This window comes from Polypterus senegalus, chromosome 18, assembly GCF_016835505.1.
Source record: "Polypterus senegalus isolate Bchr_013 chromosome 18, ASM1683550v1, whole genome shotgun sequence".
NCBI classification, from domain to species: Eukaryota; Metazoa; Chordata; class Cladistia; order Polypteriformes; family Polypteridae; genus Polypterus; species Polypterus senegalus.
In genome coordinates, this window is record NC_053171.1 from 35112568 (window position 1) to 35140128 (window position 27561).

Sequence of the window (27561 nt, forward strand, 5' to 3'; positions counted from 1 at the left end):
TTACTACAGATGACCTAGAAGAAAAGCACCTTCCAGACACTGGGCTGATGAGCTTAGAGTTAAGTTGGGTCATGCTGGGCAAGAGCTCAACCATGCCATCTCTAAATAAATGTCTAATATAGCTCATTTCTCTGTAGGTAGCACCATGTGTTGATCAAAAATGGAATATTGTTGTATATGTGAAGCTATGTGGCCTTGGTTGACCGGAAAGAAATGTATGGCTATTTGCCGAAAAATATATATATTTGATAATATATAATATAATTATATCATAATATAATATGGCTTCGCTTGCCAAGCCCCCCGGCATGCATTACACGCCGGCCACTTCACGTCTCTGCCGCTTGCATTGTGAAGAGGGGTGCTGAACACACCCTAAGAAGACACGGTCGCTCCTCCGAAACCCCCTCTTAAACGGTGATACAATGGGAAACAAAAAAAGTTTTTTTTTTAACCTCATCTTTGCTCGATTAGCTGCTGCTGCTGCCATGCCTCATGATCTGCATGTCGCATCGAACATTTAATAGCCTGTAAAGCAGCTTTCCTACTCTTTGTTTTTTATTTCCTGACCAAGGCATTGTTCAATCTTTTGGTACAAAGTCCCGTCTAGCGGGACAAAAGTTCTTGATTTTTTAGTTTATCATTTAAAAATGGAATAAGAATCTGAAAATCTAGCATCACATTAAAGTTCGATAAATTCTGAAAAGAATGATACCAAACATATATATGTAGGTTTTAAACGTGAGAAAAAACGTGATATAAAAACGTCACATAAAATCATTGCACAAAATCGTTGCACTTTTAGGCTTAGGATTTTATACAGTGATCCCTCGCTATATCGCACTTCGACTTTCGCGGCTTCACTCCATCGCGGATTTTAAATGTAAGCATATCTAAATATATATCACGGATTTTTCGCTGGTTCGTGGATTTCTGCAGACAATGGGTCTTTCAATTTATGTTACATGCTTCCTCAGTTTGTTTGCCCAGTTGATTTCATACAAGGGACGCTATTGGCGGATGGCTGAGAAGCTACCTAATCAGAGCACGTATTATGTATTAAATAAAACTCAATGATATACGATATGCTTCCTGCGCGCTGCTTCACACATTTAAAAGCTCTAACAGCCCGTATTGATTTTTCATTGTTTGCTTTTCTCTGTCTCTCACTCTCTCTGAGAAATACAGGCAGATACTTATCATGCAATACCATCAGGGAGGCGTATGATTGGCCCCATTATCTGCTCCTGACGGAGGGGCTGTTTGCACAGTGACTGTTTGCTTAGAAGATATGGACGCGCCTGTAAAAAAATACTGAAAGGCTACCTTCACATTGATCCTTCATTGCACCCGCTTTATCGCGGTGCTTGCATACTTAAAAGCGCAACAGCCCTATTGATTTTTGATTGTTTATTTTACTCTCTCCCTGACATTCTCCACTCTTGACGCGCACCTTGAAGAGGAAGATAGGTTTGCATTCTTTTAATTGTGAGAAAGAACTGCCATCTCTGTCTTGTCATGGAGCACAGTTTAAACTTTTGACTAAAGGGTGTTATTTCATGTCTAGAGGGCTCTAATAATGTTAAAAACGTATTTAGAAGGTCGTAAACAGGTTTTCAATGCTCTAACTGCGAAAATATTAGATTTATAAATAAAGAATCCTACTTCGTGGAAATTCATTTATATGTCTGGAGCGGATCAACCGCGATAAACAAGGGTTTACTGTATAACTGTGCGGAGAATATTTATAAACAGTGTGGGAGAGTTTCTAAGAGCTTAAAATATATAAAAAATAACCATACAAACATATGGTTTCGACTTCGCGGATTTTCACCTATCGTGGGGGGTTCTGGAACGCAACCCCCGCAATCGAGGAGGGATTACTGTATATATTTACTAGGGAGGCAAGCTCCCCTGGCACCCAACCCCCAGTCGTGGCCAGAATATTAGTAAAATCTGTAAATGTACAAAAGAAAAATTTGCATTTATTTGAGTCAAAAATCATTCTATAAATATGTAAAAGAAAAATGAATTATTATTTAACTGAGTAAAAATCATGAAAGAGAATAAAATATTTACTCTCTTACTGATTGGAGTATTCCTGTTAAAGTGAGGTCCACTATGCTCGATGCATGACTTTCTTGATATTTTAGTTTAAATTTTAAAACAGAATAACAATCTGAAAATCTAACAGCATCACATTAAAGCTCCAGAAATTCTGAAAAGAATGATACCAAACATATATATATATATATATATATATGTAGGTTTTAAAATAAGCCCAATTGAAAGTGTGACAAAAATGTGACATAAATATTTAAATTAATTATTTAAGGTAAAATAATCATGAAATAGGCTTGCTTATTTGCACAACATGCCTGGTGTCAGTGCATGTCAACATCCATTAGAGATTGCTTCTGACTTGTATTTGTTAAATTTCTTTGTGAAGACCTGTATTTACAGAGTAAAGGACGCTGGCCAAATGAGGGTCTGCACAAGTCTTTGATCTTCTGGCAAGCAGGTGACCTGCAGCTGCCCTTTAATTGGTTGATTTCAGATTTTTCCAGGAACACAGCTGTGTGCGCCCCGGATACTCCCACATTTATTGGCAGTGAATTGCTGTTGTTTTAGGGTTTTTAATCTAATGTGATTGGACAATCGTCAATGCATTATTTCATGTTCACAGTTCACACCCGCCATTAACTACAGATGAGCAAGCGCGAGTTTACAGTGATGGCAACTTCAAGTGGAACTTCAGAAATCAACGAAAATATTGGTTAATTCTTTAATGTAACATCCCTTCAAAAATTATGACAGGACAGCCTTACACACGGAATTTGTCCTGCTCTTGTTATGACAAACGTAAGAAATGCTATTTATTTTTTCTTTCCCTATTTGTTGTTTCAAGGTGCTACACTTGTCCACAACGCTTTTCAGTAACACAGGCAACGATGGAAGCACAAGACCTAAAACATCTTTTTTAAAAAAAGAAAGCAGCATGAAAGTAGCCACAGTCATTTAGATTAAACTTAAGACTAAAATTTTTGATAGGTTTATTATTACTGAACAGCTGGATGAAGGCTACAGGATTGGCATTGGAATGCACAACGAAAAGGTGACCAAAAATTGACTTATCCTATCCAGAATAACAGACTGTGTGAAATGTTGGAGGGCATTTGAATTGGCTTTGTGTGGCCATGATGAGAGCGAGAACATACTCTGTATGTTCAATTCATCATAACAACTATTCATGGTGGCTCTAAAATCGGTACTGACCCCTACTCTCTTTTCTGTTTCTTTTTCCGGTTTCTTTGTGGTGGTGGCCTGCGCCACCTCCACCTACTCAAAGCTTCATGATGCTCCAACAATGATGGGCGGATTAAAAGGAAGAAGTCTACGTGACCATCATCATCATCAAGCCTTTCCGTGAGAATCCTAAATCCAAAGAGGACTGTTTCATTTATGTTAGGTAGAATGCCCAGAGGGGACTGGGCGGTCTCATGGTCTGGAATCCCTACAGATTTTATTTTTTCTCCAGTCGTCTGGAGTTTTTTTTTTTCTGTCCCCCCTGGCCATTGAACCTTACTCTTATTCGATGTTAATGTTGATTTATTTTTTATAATTATGTCTTTCATTTTTCTATTCTTTAATATGTAAAGCACTTTGAGCTACTGTTTGTATGAAAATGTGCTATATAAATAAATGTTGTTGTTGTTGTTGTTGAGCTCCGATAAGTCCGGGATTTTCTGTTGGCTGCTGCATTTTGTTGCCTGCCTCAATGGAGTGTTGAAAGAGCACCTTGAGATTGCCTGCCACTGTACAGAATGAGCTTTCAGACTCCCCAGAACCCTCCACGCCATGCATACATTTTCTACCTCAATTTAAAAAAACACATCTGTTCAGACTGGCATTTCGGTGGCACTGTCATCTGCGAGTGTTTTTTCTATTGTCATTGCTCTTTATTTTGCTTTAATAGTTGATTTTACTCCATGTCTTATTGTTCGGCACTTTATCACTTTTGGCCGTGATAGGCACTTTATAATTACATTTTTTTTACTTAAAAACAAGGAGATGTTTATTTTGCCACAAGTACAGTAAGTAAACCAAAAAAGCATCATTTCAATATCACTAATGGAACCTGTGCAACTTTTTAGAATTTCAAAGTTTTAAACATGTTGTTTTAAGTGAGATTTGGGTTATTCTTCTTCTTTCAGCTGTGGTCACCACAGCAGATCATCTTCTTCCATATCTTTCTGTCCTCTCCATCTTGTTCTGTTACACCCATCACCTGCATGTCCTCTCTCACCACATCCATAAACCTTCTCTTAGGCCTTCCTCTTTTCCTCTTCTCTGGCAGCTCTATCCTTATCACCCTTTTCCCAATATACCCAGCACCTCTCCTCTGCACATGTCCAAACCAACACAATCTCGCCTCTCTGACTTTGTCTCCCAACCGTCCAACTTGAGCTGACCCTCTAATGTCCTCATTTCTAATCCTATCCATCCTCGTCACACCCAATGCAAATCTTACCATCTTTAACTCTGCCACCTCCAGCTTGTCTCCTGCTTTCTGGTCAGTGCCACCGTCTCCAACCCACAAGACATAGCTGGTCTCACTACTGTCCTGTAGACCTTCCCTTTCACTTGCCGATACCCTATATTAACTTTATATTACAAACAATTTATGACACGTGACATGAAGCAAATATGTTCCAAGTTCTGTTGTGACTCTGAAAATACGCATTTTTTTTTTAAATGGTTCGTCTGCCACCCATTAAGAAGCTTAAATTTCAAACTCTTAACCTGTTGGTGTCCTGCAGCCTAACAAAAATTAAAGATTTATGTGTTTTTCTACATATTAGGAAGTTTCTCAAAGTACATAAACCCTTTCTCAGAAGCACTGTGACTCAGGAGAGGCTGAATGCATTCGCCATGCTGTCAATGAAAGAGAGACCAGTGACTGAAAGGACTCCATTTAAATAGAAAGTAACTGAGAAAGACAAGGAGGGCAACATTAATGTTCAAGTAGGGCTGCTGGGCAGTGTGTAGCCATCCTTACAGTTTGTACGTGTGTTTTTGGTTTTCTTTCCTCCTGAGTTATGAAGTGCTGCTTCAGTTTAATGCCCCCCAAATAACGGCGCCCCCACCCAACTGTTTTTGCACCAGCCGCCACTGCTCTGGAGTTGGGCTTCGCTTACCTCGAGAATGCAGTACTTCACACTGGACAGACTCAGGCTGGAGACTGGAATTTGGATGGGTGCGGCCTTTTATGAGCGTTGTAAAAGTTATTGTGGTAGCCTATTTACTGTATTTGCCTTTATGGGTCAAGGGTGCATTATTGTTGCTTGATTTTACATCATAAAAATAATGAGTTCATTGTTACAAAAAGAGCTGGCAGAACGGTGTTCCATCAGCCCAGTTTTTAAACCTCCACAGTTTACATGAAGACATTAGGGTAGACGCAACTCTGCTGATCATTTCTTTCACATTCCTTAGAGCTTGTGACCAGTAGTGAACAGAAAGCGCTCTTTCAAACAGCTTTAAAATACAGAACAAACAAATTCTCCATTTGCTTACAGACTTGCTCTGTGGGATCAGCTGCCGGCTGTCGGCCATGTACCATGTAAGGCGCTTGTCCCACGTTGTTTTGCGCCTTTAATGCTAGCTTACTCACTTGCTCTCCTGGTCATTCTAAGCCCTGTGGAGACCAATTCCAGGTCTGTCTGTCCGAACCACTGCACCCATTTCTCTACAGTTGAATCCGACCGAGGAAGACAGCTTTGAGTTTTTTAAATCTCAGGAATAAAGCTGGAGCAAGATGGACATCTAGAAAGTGGTCCTGTTTGTGGTGTGTTCAAATAAAAGCTCCAGTACAGAATTAAACCTGAATACAATTCCTTCGAGTGCCAAGATAAAGTCTTCCTGCTCAGTCCTCTCCTGCCTTTTCTTTTGTGCAACTCAGAAGTCCAAACGTGACGAGCTTAACACTTACCACAAGAACTCCATTGGTCACGATTTCTACTGGAGGATCCTTGCTGCAAAACACACATAAAAAAAAACCTCACTAATGGTAAAGACCACTATTTTGATAATAAATTCAAATTTTCGTTCAAGTCCAGATATCAACTGAATTACAAGAGGTTGTGCCCAATCCTTACTATGAAACAATAATAGACAAACTGACAATGCTAAAAGTTTTGCTGGTCCCCTGGACATTTGTCGATATGACTTTTGTTTAAAATAACAATAATAAAAACCATTTAAAATATGTTATGAAAGATGACACATCTGCTAGTCTCTGTCTCTCAGTGCTCAAGTCCTCTCTGCACCAAAACAAAGCATATCATAGCATGAATAACAAACTTCAGAGTTGTATGTGTGCCACTCCTTTAAGATCCAAATTTGAAATGTGAAAAATGTATTGTATTCTGGAGGCCTTCCATTAAATTTTGTCTACATGTATATGCCACACTGTAACAACTTATTGGACTTAAAGAAAGTGCTATAGTAGTAAGTTATTTATTAGTCTCTCTATTATATAAAAAAAATCCTGGGATGAGACAAGACTTTTTCAGAGAGATACTTTCATGTCCCGCGAGGCCAAGAGATTTAATCACACCCAGGGCTGGAAATAAAAGACAAAGAGTAGAAGACAAAGTAGAATGTCGTAAAGAGGTTCAAAAACGTTGGAGCAGTACACATGCAGAGCAGGTTAGAGATTAAGAAAGTACTAAAATTTGAAAGTCTCAAAAAAAATGACAGTAAAGATCACATTATCGCAAACAAATAGAAATGATTACTCAGTGAAATAACAGAACAGCGAAAAGAGATTGAATATATTGCTTGGATTTAAACTTTAAGTCTGAGACTTCTAGATTGTCTAATTTGTGTTGCCATCAGGGAAGAGTAGTGTTTCTTCCCAATGAAGAGGTGTATCTGCGAGAATTAAAAGATTTGTTGTTTGGTGAAGGTGAAATCGACATAAGCAAGTGGCAGAGACGCAAAGTGGCTGGCGCGTAACGCATACCGGGGGTTGGTGAGAAAAGCGAGTGGGGGCGAAGCCCCCTAGTCTTATTAATAAGAAACCACTGAATTGCTTGCTCACAGCTCCAGTACAGATTTTACACATTGTCTTCCCACAGCCCATAAGAAGTGAACGTTAAATTAAATGGCCAACCCAAACCACACTGGCACCCTGTCTAATCTTCGGTAGGCTCCAGCGCCTGCTCCCCAGATTGTAACATATGGTCAGTAAATGGATGGATGGATTGACAAAGGTATTGAGTTAACAAAATTCACTCACCTTTCCTCTATGGAAAATTCTACCAGGAGTTCTTCTTTACTCTAAAATTAGAAAACCAGAGTAAACAGATTTATGTCAAACATTTTTTTAGAACATTCAAGCAATCTAGACAAGAACAGGCCATTCAAACAAAGCTTGTCAGTCCTATCCACTTACTTCTTCTAAAAGAACATCAAGTCGAGTTCTTAAAGTCCCTAAAGTCCAACTGTCTACCACACCACTTGGTAGCTTATTCCAAGTGTCTGTGGTTCTCTATGTAAAGAAAAACTTCCTAATGTTTGTGCAAAATTTACCCTTAACAAGCTTCCAACTGTGCCCCCATGTTCTTGAACAACTTATTTTAAAATAACAGTCTTGATCCACTATACTAATTCCCTTCATAAGTTTTAAACACTTTGGTCATGTCACCTCTTAATCTTCTTTTGCTTAAACTGAAAAGGCTCTACTCTTTTAATCTTTCTCCATAATTCATCCCCTGCATCTCCTTGGAATCAGGGTATTAATTCTTCTATGTCCTTTTTGAGGCCTGGAGACCAAAATTGTACACAGTACTCCAGGTGAGGTCTCACCAGTGCACTTTATGTACAGTGTGGGCCATTTATATGGATACACCTTAATAAAATGGGAATGGTTGGTGATATTAACTTCCTGTTTGTGAGACATTAGTATATGTGAGGGGGGAAACTTTTCAAGATGGGTGGTCACCATGGTGGCCATTTGGAAGTCGGCCATTTTGGATCCAACTTTTGTTTTTTCAATAGGAAGAGGGTCATGTGACACATCAAACTTATTGGGAATTTCACAAGAAAAACAATGGTGTGCTTGGTATTTACACAAAAGGCTTGCTCTTCATTAGCTTTGCTGCTAAAAACAATACAGAATTGTGTCCAACACTAGTTTATAAAAATGGAATTGCTGACGCTGTCCACAGACAGAAAACCTATCAATTGAATGTTGAGATATCCTATAAAGTCTGTGTTCATAACCAACACACTGACTGCCTGGTGGTAACAGGAAGGGCAGCTCATTTCAAAGGGAGAACCTTGTAGGCAGTTCTTGGTTTGATGGATCAGTGTAGGCATGGAGGAGCATTTTGTGTGGTGAAAACTAACCCGGAGATGTTTAAAGGTAAGGTGTTGTAAAATATGCAATATTTGGACTTTGTATATTACTAACATTCTAAAGCTGAGGTACCCCTAATGACACACAAACTCTAAAGAAAGTTTACTGATTTATAAATTAGACATGAGCTGGATTGTCTATTAACCTATGAAAGCTCATGTCAGTGTAATAGTACAAAGATTGAGTGAAAAACTTTGTAGTGTTTTCTATAATTTGGTCAGATTTAACAGGACATGTCTGCATCTTTTTTGTGGTTCATCTGAAATGGCCCATTTGCTACTGCAGCAGGTCAGGCCAATCTGTCTCCTGGAGTATTTGCAACTGGTGCTAAAATGTCATGTGGTGATAAGCATTTGAGCAAAAGATGGATTTTGAACTTCTTACAGCAGAAAATGAATCTTTAACAACTAGCAGCTAGGAAAAAATAAAAAAAGCAAACTGAGACAATACTATTGATTAACATACACATAATCTTTGGGTGTAACAATTTGGGAGTTTGGAGAAACGTCAGGCTTCCAGGGAAACAGTGACAAAGTTACTGAAGAAGTGCAAGTAGAAGATTAAGAATGATACAACATGGGGCACGTGTTTTTGTTTCTCTCTCATAGGAGGCAGTAAGGAGATCATGGGTTCGTGTCCCGAGTCCTCCCTGTGTGCAGCGTAAAAAACTTTAAGTAGTGAGAAAGTGCTATATAAATGTAATAACGTATTATTAAGGCTATTGAAATGGATGGAGATTAAGCAGAAAAATGAGGAGTGTGAGAAATACATTGTGTTATTCCAAATGTAAGTTTAAACAACTTTCATATTCTCTGGGAATAATGGCACAAACTGTGACCCACACCTTGGCAAGAAAACTGCAGTTGGTTCAAGGGGGGTCTAAAGTATATCGAGACACTAGTGGGGGTGCCTGGCTGTCGCTCAGGTTGTAAAAAAGTGAAACAGTTTCCATTTATTATCTAGCAATTAATTTATTATTTGAACATTGTTTAGAAGTCAAACTGCTTTTATTAACAAACTAGACATTAAGCCCGTTACAATAACGGGTGCTAGAACAGTAGTGCATAAACATTAGTAGGAACAGTCTATATTAAATAGCAAGGGACCTTGTATGTGGCTGTAATATGCGTCACTGTATTGTGTGCCTTTAATTTTCTCTCTCAGTAATACTGGTTTGCATTTCCGTAAAATGCCTGTAGTTTTCTCTGACAGTAATACAGTGAACCGAACTAATTTCCCCCATAGGATTGTATGTAAATTCAATTAATCCGTTCCAGACCATACGAACTGTATGTAAATATATCATTTTTTTAAGTTTTTCAGCACAAATATAGTTAATTAAACCATTGAATGCACAGCGTAATAGTAAACTACATGTAAAAACATTGAATAACACTGAGAAAACCTTGAACAACAGAGAAAACTAACACTGCAAGAGTTCGCCCCATAGCACTACGCACCACTCGCTAAAAACACTTTTCTTTAATGAGTTTTAAGCACAGGGAAAAAAATTAACATTTGAAAAATCTGCAATTTAATAAACAACCAAGAAAAGTAACATTGCAACAATGCACGGGCGCGCCTGTGTGTGTGTGTCTCTCTCTCACGCCTGTGTGTGTGTCTCTCTCTCTCACGCCTGTGTGTGTGTGTCTCTCTCACGCCCGTGTGTGTGTGTCTCTCTCTCACGCGCCTGTGTGTGTGTGTGTCTCTCTCACGTGCCTTGTGTGTGTCTCTCTCTCACGCGCCTGTGTGTGTGTCTCTCTCTCACGCGCCTGTGTGTGTGTCTCTCTCTCACGCACCTGTGTGTTTGTGTCTCTCTCTCTCTGCGCAGGGAATGCACAGGGAGAGACTAAACACGTGTGGCCCCACGCGTGCGCTCTTCACCAGAACACACACACAGACACCTGGACGCACACAGGGGTTTTATTAAAGAGGATAACAAATTATATCTACTATTAATCATTTAGATTGCCTCAACACTGCATTTTTTTGTTTCACCATTAGGAGTCAGAATGTGTAAATTCTGTCCCGATCCTACTCTGGAATAGGCGACGTACAGCTGGCTGTGTGAACTGCACGGTTCTTTGAGGTAAACTCCAGTAACTTTAAGCAATTGTCCTGGTGTTTTATTTACAGACATCGCAAACTGGGCCATCTTAACAGCATTATAGGCCACCGGACAAAGCAGTGCACTGGGGCCCCTATCTACACAACCACTCACAGGAATAAAAAAGTAAATTGTTGATAAAATTAATCACATATATTGTATTGTTACATCCAAAAAAAACAGTGTTTAAACATTAAAAATCAACACAAATATTTGAAAAATATAACATGAGCCTTGAAAAACACAAACATTTCAACATATAAATGATACTCAATTGGTAAATCATACTGGCGGAGATGGCACAGTATGAAATTACTATGAATTATTTACTATTAATCAAGTGTTCAACACAAACATTTGCAAAATTTCTTTGCAGCAAATTCAGTTGAAGTGACGTTAACATATACGCTTTTACGTTATGCAGTGCGTGAGATCCATAAACATACATGCAGGTGAGGCTGCAGAGGTGACCGTGATACTAAATCATATGTACACCAGTGTTATGATGTAAGATTTTGCATATAACTTGATAAATGTTTTGTATGTCTTTATTTATAATTTAGGCAAAGCAATGTAATTTAGTGTTACTTTGGTGAGAGGTATTCGTGTTTGCCCCCCCTTTACGACTAAGTCTCTTTGTAATTTTACGACAGGATTTGGGGGATGTGTCTTAAACCAGTTTGGCGAGTGTTTCTTTGCTAAAGTCTTTCTACCCCGCAAGTAGGCTAAGGTGTACTTTAACATATGGTTTGGGGGCAGGTGTTAAGATGTTCTATTTCCCCCATTGGTCTGAGGTATGGCTGTTTGGAATTGGCTTGTCTCAGAGGCCTTTAAGTACCATGATGTCCTATTGGCTGTAGGGGTTGGACAGAAAACCCATAAATTTGCTTTATCTCACTCTGTCTCTCTTGCTTGCTAACCAACATATGATGAAGAAGCATCTTTGTTACTAACATCTCATGAAGAAGACAACACAATGGAGAGCACAGCTTGGCAGCTGTATTGAACAGACTAGTTGGCTGAAAGCGGAGCACCAATGATGCCTTAACTAGAGACATTTTAAGTAACTACAAGTCTGTGTGCCACCTGAGCTACACATCACCATTTAATCAGGTTGTATGGCTGCCAATATTCAAATGTACTTTGCATTTGGTTATTATTTATGAATATTATCAGTAATACATTTATTTTATGTGTAACTTAACTCCTGCTTGTCTTTTTACTACATCTAATTGGCTGAGGTCATAGATATAGAAGGGAAGGTGGGGATAAGTTATATAAAATTATACCTTATAAACAGTGGTAAGTCTGTGAGATTACGCATTCTAAGGCTACATGTTAATAATACAATAGGGGAAAATGGTAGAGTAATATATATATTTATATTGCTCTACCAAGATAAAACCAGTAACACAATAATAAAATATTTATAGTTTAGTATAGTATTTATTAATTTATTGACTGCCCAGCGTTCCCAAGCGTTAAGACAACCCTGATAGCAAATGCAATATGTACTGGAAATTGAAGTTGTGTGAATTCGAAAGGGAGTTCATTGGAAATCATATGTATATATACTGTATGTGGCATGAAAACGTCTTCTCTCTTTCTGATTCCAATTAGAATAGTAGCCTCGATTACGTGTGGATGATGAGAAAGTGTTACCGTATTTCTCACAACCTAATTTAATTAGAATTTACTGTTTTAGGGTTTTCCTTAATGTTTCATATCATGTTCATGAATTTGAATTTTTCTTTTTATTAGTTAACAAAACTATAGCTTTTGGATATTTGCTTTTTCTTTCACTTGGTGATTGCGTTGTGACGAACATTGGGACAAACAAACTTTCTTGCTTATTTATAGGTTCAGCAACTTGAAAACATTATCAGCATAAAATTAGTTTGGAAATCATAATAAAGGCAACAAAATACCAATTTTCAATGTATTCTTATGGCTATGGAAGACCACAAATACAGGAGTAGCATCTGAGATAGAACCTTCAGCTGATCCAGGCCAGTGGGACTTCAAGCCATCATGAGTTTGTTTTAACTTGTTTAAGTTTCAGCATTAGGTTTTGTGTTTCCATTACATTTTATTTATCACACTGCATTTAGGACTGGAGTGAAATGACACCTTGTCCAGTGCTGTCTTAGACAGGCTCCATTCCTACCAGGGCCCTGCACTGGATTCAAGAAGTGCCCTTAAGAATAAATTGAAAGTGAAAAACTGAAACACGTAGCCTTCCATTCCAGGTTCTCTCCAGTGTTTGCCACAGAATCCTTAAAGTTATGCAGGTAAACAGTTTGACCCCATCTATCAAACAAAGCCCCACACTTGAATGATTTGCTTAGTGCTTGACTCCTGTAAACTAAAACCATTCTCAGCAGTCTAAAGTCTTTGCTAGTTGCCCCCTTCCCTTCAGCCACCTCACCTCGGGGTTGAGCTTGAAGACGTGACGCATAGTGCTGTCCCCAGGGGAAAGGTTATTGAGGTCATAGAATACAGTGGAGCACAAGTCATCTCGGGAAAGGGAATCCTCATCAAAAAGGCTCAACTCTAGAACATTCTAGAAGACAGATGGTACAAGGAGAACAACAATGCATTCTTAATGTTGCCTTCCAAAAGCAAAATTATTTTTTAATGGCTGACAAGGATATCTGAACATCAAAAAAACACACACACACACAAAGAAAAGACAGGACTGGAGAAGATTTTGTGATTGACTTGAATCAGTCCACTGTTTATCTCTGATTTCCAGCTTGCATATAAAGCTCCTGAGTTAGGTATCAGCTTCCCTTTACCCTGAACTGACTGTGGGTCAGAGGATGAATGGGTGGATTTGACTATTCATTCATTGGAGACTAGATCATATTTAGATCATTATATCTTGTCAGTATATCTAGTAGTGCCCAAAAGAATTAAATCGGGTACAACGAGCTGAAATGAAGTTCCAATCCAAAGTTGCTGTACTCACACTATGTGAGGGACACAGCAATATGAAAGGACCTCAGAGATGAATATCACATCATATAAGTCACCTGAGGAGGTTTGGGTATGTCATTGGGATGGTAGCTAGGTGCCTCTTCTGGAGGTGAACAAAGTGTAGCCTCCTGGTAGGAGACCCGAGACATGCCAGAGGGATTACCAGGGAAGGTCCAGTCAGTGTTTGGTTATTATGACCCCTTGAAAGAATAAGTGGAAAGAAAATGATGCTCACGTAAACTTGATGTTACAAACAGCAGCATCCCAAACTGTTTTATATATCACCAAAGACTATTACAGTATCGACTGTTAATACCCTGATCATTAATACCCAACCATCCATTTCATTAACCCATCACATGGTCATGGGGTGCCACTGCAATAAACACAAGGCAGGAGTCTGTCCAGAATAACATGCCAGCCAAATCTCAGCAATCACTTGGAATAGGTAGCCTTTCTTAGTGTCTTTAGACTGTAGGAAGAAAAATGGAATCTTGGAATGAAGCCCACTTGTACAGAAAAATAAAAACCCAACTGCACACAGAAAGCATTCCAGCTGGAGTGCTACATGGTACAGATTCAAACATCTCATAAAACATGAATCGCTAACAAGAACATTATATGGAACTGTTTCTGTAAAATTTCAAGGATGATAATAAATATCTGAGGAAAGGGGTCATTAGATATTCCTATGAGAACTTGCTTACAGAAGGCTTAGGGTGTTCTGCCATTTGCTAATAAGGAGGTTCCACTGGCAGAATCCTTGATGGGGCCTACAGTACCTTCACATGGCTGTTTATCTTGTAGTGGAAGGTCTCGTTCCACACTGGGTTGCTCGAGTTGAGCACAGTTGTAGTCCGATGATTTTTTGCAGAAGCTGTAGGCAGACGGATGGCGACATAGCAATCAGACTCAGAGACTAAAGTAAAACAAAAATGAAAAAGGGAAACTGAGGACATTCAGCAACAATAGTTATAAAAAATAAAATTAGTTTGCAAGAGTGAACTGAAGTCTTCTTATACCAGGGGTCAGTTCTGCAGGGCCACATAGATCCCCTTATTGATTAGCTTCTTCCTTTTGTGGAAGTATAAAAGTTCTCCCTTTTTTTGGATCTGCAGTCCTGTATTCATTTTAGCATCACATTTTTAATATCACAGATGGAACCCACACCTGAAGCACTTGGTGCATGAAAGGGACACCAGCCCACCCAAGGGTGTGCCCAAACACAAACCCACCTTGGGACAATTTAGAAGCACCAATAAAGCTAAGCTGCACATCTTTGGAAAGTGAGAGGATGCCAGAGAACCTGATCTAAAAAGCTGCAGTGAGGTCATGCATACTCCAGAAATGGTGACTGGAGGGAGAATTGAGCTGACCAACCACAGTGCTGCCAGATTTGTGAACTGAAATTCTAAGAAACATGCAAATGTACAAATTGTCAACAATTTGGAGTACAAACAAAGTAAAGCAGGAAACATGATAAAGTCAGGGGATAAAAAAAAGAGACACAAGTTAAATGTCTCTCTGGCCGCTGAGAACAATTCAAGAGCTCTAGTCTGGTTCTCTCCTCAGTTGTCAGGGAATTCTTTTGTGTCCCATGTCCTTTGTACTCTCTGCTCCCTAGCAGGCTGACTACACTTAGGCTGTCATTATCACCATCCAGTGTCACCAACACAGCCTCTCCATTATAAACATTATAAATGGTACAACTAGATACCAAAAGGAGTTTGAATGTTCCTCCCACAAAACATGCCGGGTTGATTATTAATGCTAAGTTGGCCCTCTGTATGAATGAGCCGATTTCTGTTGCAGCCTGTGACAATGAAACCGATAAAACAAATTTAAGAAAGCTAGATAATATCAAAAACAAAAAAAAAACAGTGGAAAAGGAGGAAGGGAGGCTAGACATTACAGTCATGTTGCTTTTGTAATTGTTGGTGTGGTGCCACAAGTGTGCCTTCCTTCTTGAGTTATTTGGAACCAGTGAATACTACTCACCTAAATCCCTTTTAGCAATATTTCTGGCTTCTATTATTTTGACAGACAAATTCCAATAAGGTGCAACTGTTCTCTGAAAAATAAAGAAGAGGGTCATTTTTCTCAGCTCACTTATTTCAGACAGAAAGACAGAAAACAGACACAAGGCAGGGTTGATGCAAAAAGCATATATACACACAAATATAAATTTTACATTCTTAGTTCTGAATCACAATCTGATTATTAGGTGGTTACCAACCAGGTAACGCTTGTGGTTGGTCAGCCAGTCATCAAAAATCTACCACGTCCTCTCAGTTGAAGGAAGCAGCTCATAGATATGTGATACATTATCTCAGGTACTGACATCCGAGGTTTGATCCTCTTAAGGGGATGCAAAAGTGTGTACACCTCACAAGCCCCAATAAGGATGAAACACATATTGCATACACTGTTTTGTTTGGCAGGTACTGTATATATATGTACCGTATTTACATGTGTCCGACACGCACATTTTTTCCCGACAAATTGCATTAGAAAATCAGGTGTGCGTCATACATGAGGAAATGTAATTCTGTAATGTTTACTTCTTCTGCTTGGGCTTGCTCGCTCGTTCTCTCTCTCGCTCGCTCGCTCCCTCCATCTCGTTCTCTCTCTCGCTCGCTCCCTCCCTCCATCGCGTTCACTCTCTCGCTTGCTCCCTCCCTCCATCGCGTTCACTCTCTCGCTCGCTCGCTCAATTGCGTTCTCTCTCTCGCTCGCTTGCTCGCTCAATCGCGTTCTCTCTCTCGCTCGCTCGCTTGCACAATTGCGTTCTCTCTCTCGCTCGTTCGCTCGATCACGTTCTCTCTCGCTCGCTTGCTCACACTCTCGGTCGACAACGCTCTCTCTCTCTCTCTCTAAACGCTTCCTATGCAATCACAACGCGTGTTGTACACGGGGCAAAACTTTTTTCACAATTTTCTTTATAAAAATTAGGCTGTGCGTCTTACACGAGGGCGTGTAGTACAAGAGTAAATACGGTATATAAAATGCTAAGGATTGTGTCCATCATACAAACCACTAGGGCTAAAACCTTGATCTTGGTCTCAGTCCAATGCTAACGATGTGATATACACTAATGGAGCAAAAACATTTGAGTAGCCACAACCTCCTTGAAGTTATTGGGGTAGGCATCTTTCTTACGGATAACTGTTTGAGAGGGTGAAATGGCAGAAAAGCAAAGAACAACAGTGACATCTGCTGAGTGTGAAACGCATTGCTGGGGTCACTCATACGAAGAATTTCAGTGCCATCTGCGCCATCCCCCAAACATAACTAAAGCGAACAGTGCATTCACTTAGCCAGGCGGTGGGTCGAGCATCAAGTACAGGAAACAGAATGAATGTGCAACAAAGACAGACAAATGCTTGCGCAAACTGACTTGTGCTCCTGTCTATGCTACACACCGAGATGGCCCAAAAAAAGTTATCACTGGAGTTCATTTTCTGAGCATCCATACAAACGCAGGAAGTGCTTCAGTGATGAAGGATGATGACTGGTAAACTTGAATATGGAGCCATTTTGCAGCTGGCTAATAATATAGCTCATCGGCATTCCACACACCCTCCATGATACAGAAGGCAAGAACAATGACGGCAGAGCTTTGTATGCCAAATGTTAAATGTAACTTCCACCTAATTTCCACCCTTATACAAACATCGCTTTTATATCCCTAAATCAATGTTTGGTTGAGAAGCACTAAATTCCAAAGTTAGATCAACAATGTGCACAGTATAGAGTGGGTTTTTTCTACTGAAAACAAAAGAATATGTGGCCAAAATGGAAATGTTCAGCTTGTCAGGAGTCCCTAACGCGGTCCTCTATGGCTGCAGGTTTCATTCTAACCCTTTCCTTAATTAGCTACCTGTTTTTGCTGCTAATTAACTTCTTTTGAATTAAATTTAATTGACTTGCTCTTGAAAACTCAGACCCCTTAATTGTTTCTTCTTCCTTAATTAGCAGCCAAACAATAATGATACAAAATAAGCCAAAACAACTGGTGTCCACCATACAATATCTGAAAATAAAGAAAGGTGAAGGTCTCAGGAATGATGGTCTGCTCAGATCCTCAAAACATTTTAACAATGTGCCCTTAGAAAAGAGAAAATCAACAATTTTGAAAATATATGCTATTGCACAATAAGAGCAGCAACAAGCCATGGAATTAAAGAACAAGTTTAATTAACAACACAAATCAGCATCTAATTAAGCAACTGGTTGGAGTTTGAGGCCCTGACTTAGTTGGTCTTCTGTTGGCTCACTCACGTCCCATTTAATTTCTCTTTGGGTGCCATTTAAGGAAAGAAATGAAGAGATTCAGAGGAATGAATCTTAAAAAACAAGTCGAATAAAATGAAAGGAAAGGAGTTAATTAGCAGCAAAAACTGGTCGCCAATTAAGAAAAAGGCTAGAATGAACGTCTGCAGCCCTCCAGGATTGGAGTTGAGGACCCGTGAGCTACATGCTGCATACCAAAAGATCACCCAAAGCCTCATCTACCCACAGTGCAGGGTTTCTGGTGACTGTTCTACTAGCATAACCTGGTCAAACCCACTTAGAGAGTAGTGGGAGTGCAGAGTTTACCCGGGCAGCACTGAACACAAGGCAGGTGTGGCCCCTGGACAGGGTGCCAGGCCATCTTATGTCTCATTCACAATAACAGCCAGTCACCAACTAGCCTAACCAGCAGGCCTCTGAGGGGTGTGGCTCATACAAACACTCTAATGGTAACTCCATTTTGCTTGCATTAAGTGGTTATCTTAAAGGGTAAGGTAAATGCCAATTGAAGCAATGCCAATCTGCCTGATCAGAAAAAATGCAGCCTTCCATATGGCAGTGGAACGTGGGGTAACAGTCTGAAGAGCAAGATAATGATGGACATCAAACACCAGGACTATGCCAGTCAACACAACTCAACCCAACCGAGTACTTATGGGGAAATATTTACCACTACAATCATCAAAACACCCCTCAAGTGCTATTTTTAACTCCAGGTTGTCAGATTTTCCTTTCACATCCCAAAGATGGGCAAGCACTGGGGACTCCAAATTGGCCTGTTATGATGGAGCAGGGGTGTAAATGTTGAGTAGAATGCTATGGCCTGCCATCCTGTCCAGACCTTGCCCTTGCCACATGCCCAGTGTTTCCAGGTTAGACCCACACAAGTCTGAACTGGATTAAACTGGTCAGGGAATGAACAGCTGTTAGAAACCCAAGTGGGAGTAGCAGATCTACAATGAAATTAAGGAAGTTCAACCTTCAGGGTCCCTAATCCTGGAGGGGCTGTAGTCCACATTGCTTAAACATTTTGGGTGTCTTACTGCATTGTAATTCAACACAAAATTAAAGTTAGATTAAAAACTAGAAGGTAATAGAAATATAAAAAAAATGCATGTTGATCTGCCATGGAGCAGCCCCAATGAAGAAAATAATGCTGGGGACCCAATCCTCATTGCAGGCTGAAAGGTGGCCCCCATAACAAGCTTCAGGACTGCAAAAACGTAGACCCACCACTGTCAAAGGATTTAATGTCTGATGGAGGAATATAGCAACACCAGTAGAGGTCTGGACTCTAGCTGAACCAATGCCAAGGTGCACCAAAGCTGCTCTGGCAGCTTGTGGTCTACCGGCCTATTTAGGACAAATTTACAGGGGGGTTTTACTTTATTGTGTCGGTAACCTGCATGTGTTAGGACAAAGACAGCATGTGTGTCTCAGCTTCAAGGAAAGGGCTAAAACAATTGACGTTGCAAGTGGAACAAAGCTTTTCCTTTGCAAATTCTGCATGTTATTAGTGTCAATATCAAAGCCTTAAGAAACATTTTTAATTAATTAATTAATTATATTTAGCTACTCAAAGCAATTTACATAAACAGCGAGGAACCATTTCATCCACCACCAATGTGTACCATCTAGCTTGATGGTGTGATGGCAGCAGGGCCATCTTAACAGCATTACAGGCCCCCAGGCAAAGCAGTGCAGTGGGGCCCCTACCTACATAACCACTCAGTAAGTCACAACACACATAGATTAGCATGGGACCCCAACTGCCCAGCATGCCCTGTGTTAAGACAGCCCTGGATGGCAGCCATTTATGCACCAGTATGCTCACCACACATTGACCATTAGGTGGTGAAGGGATGACAGTGATAACCAATAAGGGGCAAGGGGTGATTAGGGGGTAAGAATGACCAGGCCAAGATAGGCCATTTAGCCAGGTACAACCTACACCATTCCAAACATGTTCAGGGTTATTTTATGACTAGAGTGAGTCTTTCACTCTGTTTACATATCACATATGTCCCTTTACAAAACACACTGGGGCTCTGGGATCCACACACAGACCACAGGGTGAGCTCCTCCTAATGGCCTCACCAACACCTCTGCCAGCAGCAACCCAAGCCTTCCTGGTGGCCTCTCATTCAAGTACAGTACTGCCCGGGCCCAAACATGCTTTGCTTCATGTGGATTACCTATTCTGAAGGGCAACGATTTGACAGCTGTTGGCAAAGTTAATCAAACTGACAAGAATTTCAGGAAAATGACACCTTTTATTGGCTAACTAAAAAGATTACAATATGCAAGCTTTTGAGGCAACTCAGGCCCCTTCTTCAGGCAAAATGTAATCATCAGGAAAATGATATTAATGCATTTTAAATGTTGTCTTTTTTATGTTTAAATGTTTGTCTTCTATCTGACTCATTCATTGTCCAGCTGCTTAAACTATTTCAAGGATCAGCGAGTGGGATATAAAAAAATATACAACCCAGTCAAAGTTTTAGATAAAAATTATTATTCTTTCAGCAGCTCTTTTACTATAAAATATGTGCATAGGACTATAAATATTTTTGAAATTAAAAAAGAGGATTCCGAATTAAAACAAAGATAAAACGCGTGAACTCCCGCACTGTGTATTTAAGGGGGAGAGTGGGGTTAAAAACCATCCCAGCGAATCAGCTGGCGTGCAGATTTAGACGGTGTACCCGCGCAGCCACATCCTCCAATGCGGGAGAGGCGCATGCGGGTCGCTGGTCAGCCAGCACCGGGCACAGACCGCAACCACAGCTAAAGCGGACAGGGCGGTCACTTACCCAGGCGGCGGGTTCAGCAGGACTATCGGGGATTTGCTCATCTTTCTTGGGAATGACAGTTGCTAAAGCTGGGAGGACGCGTACAGAGAAGCGACGCAGTATTGAAAAGTTTGCCATACTTCTCCTCTTCACAGTCCAGTTTCACTGGAAGACTTTCATTTCCCCTGAGGAGAGTTTTAGCGTGAGATTGTGGGTCGGGAGTCACCAGTAACCTGCCTGATCTTGCACACGCCCCACCTCCTCGAGAAGGTAAATCTGGAAAGGCGCCGCCCAGAACTGCGTACCTCTGTCAAGCTGGTGATACAACGTTAGTTTTAGCCTTGTCATTTATGCCCAGCGGTGCGTTTCATTAATTCATTTGGGCGATGTTAGCTAACGAGGAAATAAAGCCGATAGGGACTACTGCTCAGCGTGGTAAGGATTACTGGGTCAGGACAAGCTGCATGAATTCAAAATTATGCTGTTTATCTCCGTGCCTTTGACTTTAGATAAAAGCTGTCATGCCGCGTCTGCACATCTACATAACGAGATTTGCTACTTTTCCTGTCTTTTTGAAATTCTGTCCTGCGCTGCCTAGCAAATAAAAAACATTCGCAAGGAGGCGGCGCTCCGAGTGGTATATTAAAGCAGGTGACGTCTGAAAACTAACAAAGGACAACGGGAAAGGGTCAAAGCAAGGTCGAAGTAAGTTAAAGTTTAACCACCGGTGTCTGCATCGCCAACAAAACGAGGGATGAATAACACCGATTATTAATTCACTTTCGAACACGTTAATTACTCCCAATGACGTGCCGCGAGTATAACACGTTAGCATCGGGTTTATAGGCGGAGCCACCCGAAAACAAGGTGCCAGTCTATCTGCGGGTGTCTCCTCCCACCGGGTAAGCTTCTGGTGCAAAGCGGTCTCGCGTGGATGATTTTAACCTTGAAAGGAAAAACCCGATGCACAATGGACCCTGGGAGCGCTGCAGCCACATTCCTCAAGATACTGGCTCTGGAATAGCTCGTTACTGGGTTGACTGGCTCCTTGTAGAGCCATTGCTTGACAAAGAACAATTTCATTCTGGGAAGTTTTTTTTTTTTTGCACCATGAAAATGGTTGTTTCGCCATAAAAAGGTTCATAATATGCAAAACAAATTTTTAGCGTCCTCAGCGTTACGTTTTTTCTCGAAATAACGTACTAATTGTGGCATTTTTAACTTGAAAAAATCACATATTTATTAACTGTCATTTTTCTACTGTAAATCGTTCAAAACACTAAAACTTAAAACTGTAGAAAGTATAATAATGTTATAAATAATAATATAGCATCCCGGCCAGATAGAGGCCCCGGGGAGTGGCCTTCATGGGAGGGCGGAGACCAGTGTCAGGAGGACCGACATCGGGGGTTTGATTGACGGTACAGGGAGGAAAACGGGCGGCACCCTGACCCGAGGGGCGAGGGACGGATTTTTTTTTCTGGATGGTTCGAGGGAGATGGCTGGGGTGGTGGTGATACATATGAATTCAGCGGTATTGTTGTTTTTTTGGGGTTCACTAATGGCGTCTCTCGGAGCCATAACTATGAGAGATTCAAAGACAACTGTAAATAGCTCAACGTTCAAAGTCGTTCGTTTTTGCTTTTACAATCGTGTATTTTTTACTGTTCCAGTAAAGTGTTCTGCAATCCCTTCTTCACCCTTCTATGTTTCTTCCTTTTTGAACCTGACATGTTAAGGTCGCTACAATAATAATGAGCAATAATAAAAATGCTAATACCATTTATACCAGGGGCTCCCAAAGATTTGGACGTCAAGTACCACCTGAGGTTAAGTGAGTTGCGTTACTTACCACCCACACCTTGTTGAAAGAGAAGGAGAGCTGTAAGGTAATGGGGTTGGGTCTAAACCGCCCCGAAATCTGAATAAAAGTTAAAGAATTGGAAGAAATTATGCATAAAATGAATGAAAAAATTTGTGCATGTACATAAATTGATAAATTCCGCCCCGAAACTAAATCCTGCCTTCGGCCTGTATGTGACACAGTTACCGAAGACGAAATGGTATCGGCTTTGTGCTTAGATCTAGTGACTACGATGTGATACAGCGGCAGTGCACATATAACAACAAACGCGAGCGGTTTCTGTGAGGCAGAGTTACCAAAGACTAAATAGTGCCGGCGTTGTGCTTTCATCTAGTGACCAAAAGCTCAAACAGTAAAGAAGTAGAAGTTGACTTCCGCGAAATGGAATTATGGTAGCGTTAAATGAACTAAATACTGATTCGAATAATAGGTTTTATTTATTCAGATGATGAAATTTCACACCACACTAAATTTGGACAACCACGTATTATTGTATTTAAACAGTTTCATTGGTTTTTGCTCACAACAGACTTGTCATAAAGGGTTTTGCACAGATAAATTAAATTTCAGGGACCGCGATGCGTACCACCTGAAAAGGCTCTGCGTACCACAGTTTGGGAACCGCTGATTTATACTATCAAAATGTGTTGCTTGTGTGGTATATCTTGAAGCACGGTGCAATAGACAATCCAGCCTCACAGTCAAGACAATAGTGGCGTGAATCGTTAGCCAATTTTCTTTCCAGAGTGATCAGCTTTTGAACAGCATACTGCACATGTGCAGTTGACACGAGTGTCATTTTCGGATTCATTAGAATCCCTTCGATTTCACTGTCTGTTTCAATTTCACAGCCTGAAGACAGATTCACTTCACCATCACTGCTTGCATCACTGTCAAGAGCATGCAATACCTGGGCTGCTGGAAAACGTTTCTTACGAGACACCATGAGACTAGGAGAAGATGTGTCTGCACCGTTGACTGGGTAACACTTGGGCAAGACACGCTTATATTGTTTCCTAAGCAACGCTCGGCATTAACGCTGTCTAACGCTTATGCAAGATGCAGTTATGCGCAAGATGCTCAGGACTAATGTTTTGAGGCACTATTTTCACAGCCCGAGTGGCTCTTGGGTTTAACACTAAGGAAGTTTTAATGTGTAGAAGGTTACCTAACTGGGTACAACACATCAAGAGGACCTGAACTTATCCACTGTTATTGTGTGCTACAAGAGCCCCTTTAAAATCAGGAACCCCTTGGTATTTCACAAATATGTTATCTGTTCGTGGTTATTTATGGAGCCTGCTACAGATATAAATAAATAAAAGATCTTTCTGGAACCTTTATATTCATGGTTCTTTTGAAAGCCAAAAATGGTTCCCTTATGACATCTCTTTGAAGCCCTTATTTTCAAGAAAGTAGTAGCCATCTTGCAGTAAAAAAAAACAAAAGCTTTGAAAAATAAAAAAATAGTGGCTGAATGGAATAAGGTAGTTGTGAGACCAGCTATGTTATATAAGTTGGAGACAAAGTTGGAGGTAGCAGAGTTAAAGATGTTAAGATTTGCATTGGGTTTGACGAGAATGGATAGAATTGGGAACAAGTACATTAGAGCATCAGCTCAGGTTGTAACGGTTGGGAGACAAAGTCAGAGAGGCGAGATTGCGTTGGTTTGGACATGTGGAGAGGAGAGATGCTGGGTATATTGGGAGAATATGTGTTAAGGATGGAGCTGCCAGGTAGGATGAAAAGAGGAAGGCCTAAGAAGAGGCTTATGGATGTGGTGAGAGAAGACATGCAGGTGGGGCAGAGCAAGAGGACAGGAAGATGGAAATATGATCGCCTGTGGTGACCCCTAACGGAAGCAGCTAAAAGACAAAGATTTTTTATTTACTCTGCTAAGTTAGTTGGCAACTGTAAATTGGCCTGGCGTCTTGCTCTATGATGGACTACGGCAAGAGTCACCAACCCTTTCTAGGATAAGAAGATGCTTAAGAAAAAAGCAAAAATCTTTAGAGTTCCCCTATTTATTGTGACGATGTTAAACATTGAAGAAGACACTGGACATACTTCTTTACATTCTGAATAACATAAGGGTCTTGTCACTGCATATCACCCAGCAGGGCTTTGTAATTTGAGATTGAGCCTGATTGAGTCATCTATGCTCATCACTGGGAAGCAATTTGGAACTTCAAATTCCCATCAAAAAGGGCAAACTCTCAGAAACACAGCATTTCAAGATAAACAATATATGCTGCCATGCTAATGTTGGCAGCCATGAATGTTGCCAAGGCAGCAGGCTGATGTGATTGTAACTGGATGTCATTTTTTAGGTTAGTAATGTCTATCTTCAAGGCGGCAGCACTGAAATTAAACATTTCAATCATCTGCTCAGAGATGTCCACTTCCAGATAGGATGATACAGAAATGCTGTGTTTTCCTTTTCTGCACTTCTTGAAGATGAAGGCGATGGCTTTCACACATCATATCAGTAATAGTCTTTACTAAGTTTTTCAAATTGCAAATTTAGGCTAATTTTTCTGTCATGTCTGTTAAGACAGGACAGACCTAGTAGACATTCAGTGTCAGAGAGCAGTGTGGTATCCTTATGTGTTGCTTCCATCAAATCCTTGATCTCCAAGAAAAATGCTAAAATGCTGCTCACCACATTCTGGTAACATTTCTTTCCAAAAACAATTTGAAAATCTGATGCTGTTCAGACTTTGCCAAAATGAAATTTATGACCTTAATGACAGGTATCCTGCCACCATCAGATGCCAAGACTTTGGTTCAGATAGCCTTCTGATGAATGATAGTTCATGGAGCAAGGACAATCGGGGTCTGCCCTGCAGTGTGCAATGAAGCCTGTGATAGCTGGACAGCCATCCTTTGATACAGATGACAATTTTTCTAATGGTGCCTTATAACCCATGGTAGCAATGCTAGAAGTTCCTTTTTCACAGAGAAATTGTCAAAAAACATTGTTAGGACAACGGCCATCTTGGTGTTGCCTAGGGAAGTCTTACCAGCATCTTAGACTCCCGGGAAAAGTAGTGCACTGGGGCCCCTATTTAGACAGCAAAGCAGAAACATACATAGGCATCAGAAACATCATGGGCCCCCTGTCAGTGCCCATTGTGCCTGCATGTTAAGACAGCCCTGCAACTGCCCCCATCTTCCTCCAAATACTTCTTTTCATCTTCTGACAGAGCAGATGCACTCCTCGCCATGTTATTTAAACTTAACTGGACCTCTAATAAAGTGGACATTATTTCAGGCCAGTTGTCCTGTTCACCGAATAAAGACTTGTTCCCAAGAATCACCACACCCTTATTAAATCCACCATTTGTTAATATTTTGTTTTATTCTTTGCTAAATGATAAGCCACACTGCATGACACTTTGGTTGCTGTTTGTGATTTTTTCACTGGTTTTGAAATCTTGACTTTCAGAAAGCATTTAATAAGGTGCCACACAAGAGGTTGGGCATCAAACTAAAAGAAGTTGGATTTCAGGGTGATGTTTTTAGATGGGTGCAGAATCGACTCAGACACATGAAGCAGAGGGTGAATTGGCTGACGTTAAGAGTGGTGTTCCGCAGGGGGCAGTGATAGGGCCACTGCTATTTTTAATATATATACATGATTTAGATAGGAATATAAGTAACAAGCTGTTTAAGTTTGCAAATGATACCAAGATAGGTGGATTGACAGATAATCTGGAATCAGTTGAATCATTGCAGAGTGACTTAGACAGCATATAGGCTTGGGCTGATTTGTGTCAGATGAAATTTAATGTCAGTAAATATAAAGTATTACACATAGGAACTAAAAATGTTAGGTTTGAATATACAATGGGAGGTCTGAAAATCAAGAGGCCACCTTATGAGTAGATGTTAGGAGTCATAGTGGACTCTAAGCTATCGACTGCCAGACGGTGTTCAGAAGCCATTAAGAAGGTTAACAGAGTGTTAGGTTATATAGCTCCTTGATGTGTGGAGTACAAGTTCAAGGAGGGTCTGCTCAACCTTTATAATGCACTGGTGAGGCCTCATCTGGAGTACTGTGTGTAGTTTTAGCCTCCAGGCTACAAAAAGGACATAGCAGCACTGGAGAAGGTCCAGAGAAGAGCAGCTAGGCTGATTCCTGGGCTACAGGGGATGAATTTTGAGGCAGGATTAAAAGAGCCGAGTCTTTTCAGTTTAAGCAAAATAAGATTAAGAGGAGACATGACTAAAATGTTTAAAATTATTTAAGGAATTAGTCCAGTGGATCAAGACTGTTATTCTAAAATAAGTTCAATAAGAACACAGGGACACATTTGTAAACTTGTTAAGGGTATATTTCGCACAAACATTAGGATGTTTTTCTTCACACAAAGAGCCACAGACACATAGAACAAGTGACCAAGTAGTGTGGTAGACAGTAGGACTTTAGGGATTTCAAAACTTGACTTGATGTAATTTTAGAAATAGTAAGTGGATAGGACTGGCAAGCTTAGTTGGGCTGAATGGCCTGTTCTTGTCTACTTTGTTCTAAGGAATCCTACTTTTCCAATCCTGCTTTTATCCCACTTACCTAATCAGAACACTGACTACCTGCAAGGGAATTATGTTCAAAGTTCTTATGAGTTGTGGTAAAGTGCTGCTCGACATTGTGTTATTCTCCCCAGCCGTAACACTGAGTCCACACACTGCGTTAAACAGATATATTTGATATTTACACTTGTCAACATAAACTCTCATAACAGAAATGGCATTGATTGACGCCTTTGATGGACCTGCTTTATTACTCCCAGTGATTATTCCCAGTTAATCTAGTAGCTTGTGGCTTGACAAAGGCTGGCCAGTCTCAGTGAGAAGGTTCCAGAGTTCCAGGATGGAGATTTAGCCTTAACTGGCAGGCTAATCTGAGTACATAATCAGCCAATGCATGTTGGCAATGGCACAGATGGATAGGTGGGATAGGTCAGCAAGTAAAGTTACAGCTCATTATTTATACAAGATGTGCTACTAGCCTAAATCAAAATGTATGATAGTTAATGCACCAGTTCAGACATAGCCAGAGGATCTTTGTCATAAATAATTGTGGATTGTCTGCTGAGCT

The 27561-nt window shown here is 40.5% G+C and overlaps 1 protein-coding gene across 1 annotated transcript in view; it reads right to left on the reverse strand.

The window, feature by feature from the left end:
* Positions 1-20819, reverse strand: part of LOC120518783 (cytosolic phospholipase A2 zeta-like) — a 59442-nt gene extending 38623 nt beyond the window's left edge. The window contains exons 1-6 of the mRNA XM_039741748.1: positions 20618-20819; positions 15510-15582; positions 14294-14430; positions 12961-13095; positions 7304-7344; positions 5993-6035 (exon numbers count right to left, since the gene is read on the reverse strand). Of these exons, the coding sequence (XP_039597682.1) occupies positions 5993-6035; positions 7304-7344; positions 12961-13095; positions 14294-14430; positions 15510-15582; positions 20618-20734 (546 nt within the window). The 5' untranslated portion in view covers positions 20735-20819. The remainder of the gene's footprint in view (positions 1-5992; positions 6036-7303; positions 7345-12960; positions 13096-14293; positions 14431-15509; positions 15583-20617) is intronic.
* Between the last annotated feature and the right edge of the window lie 6742 nt (positions 20820-27561).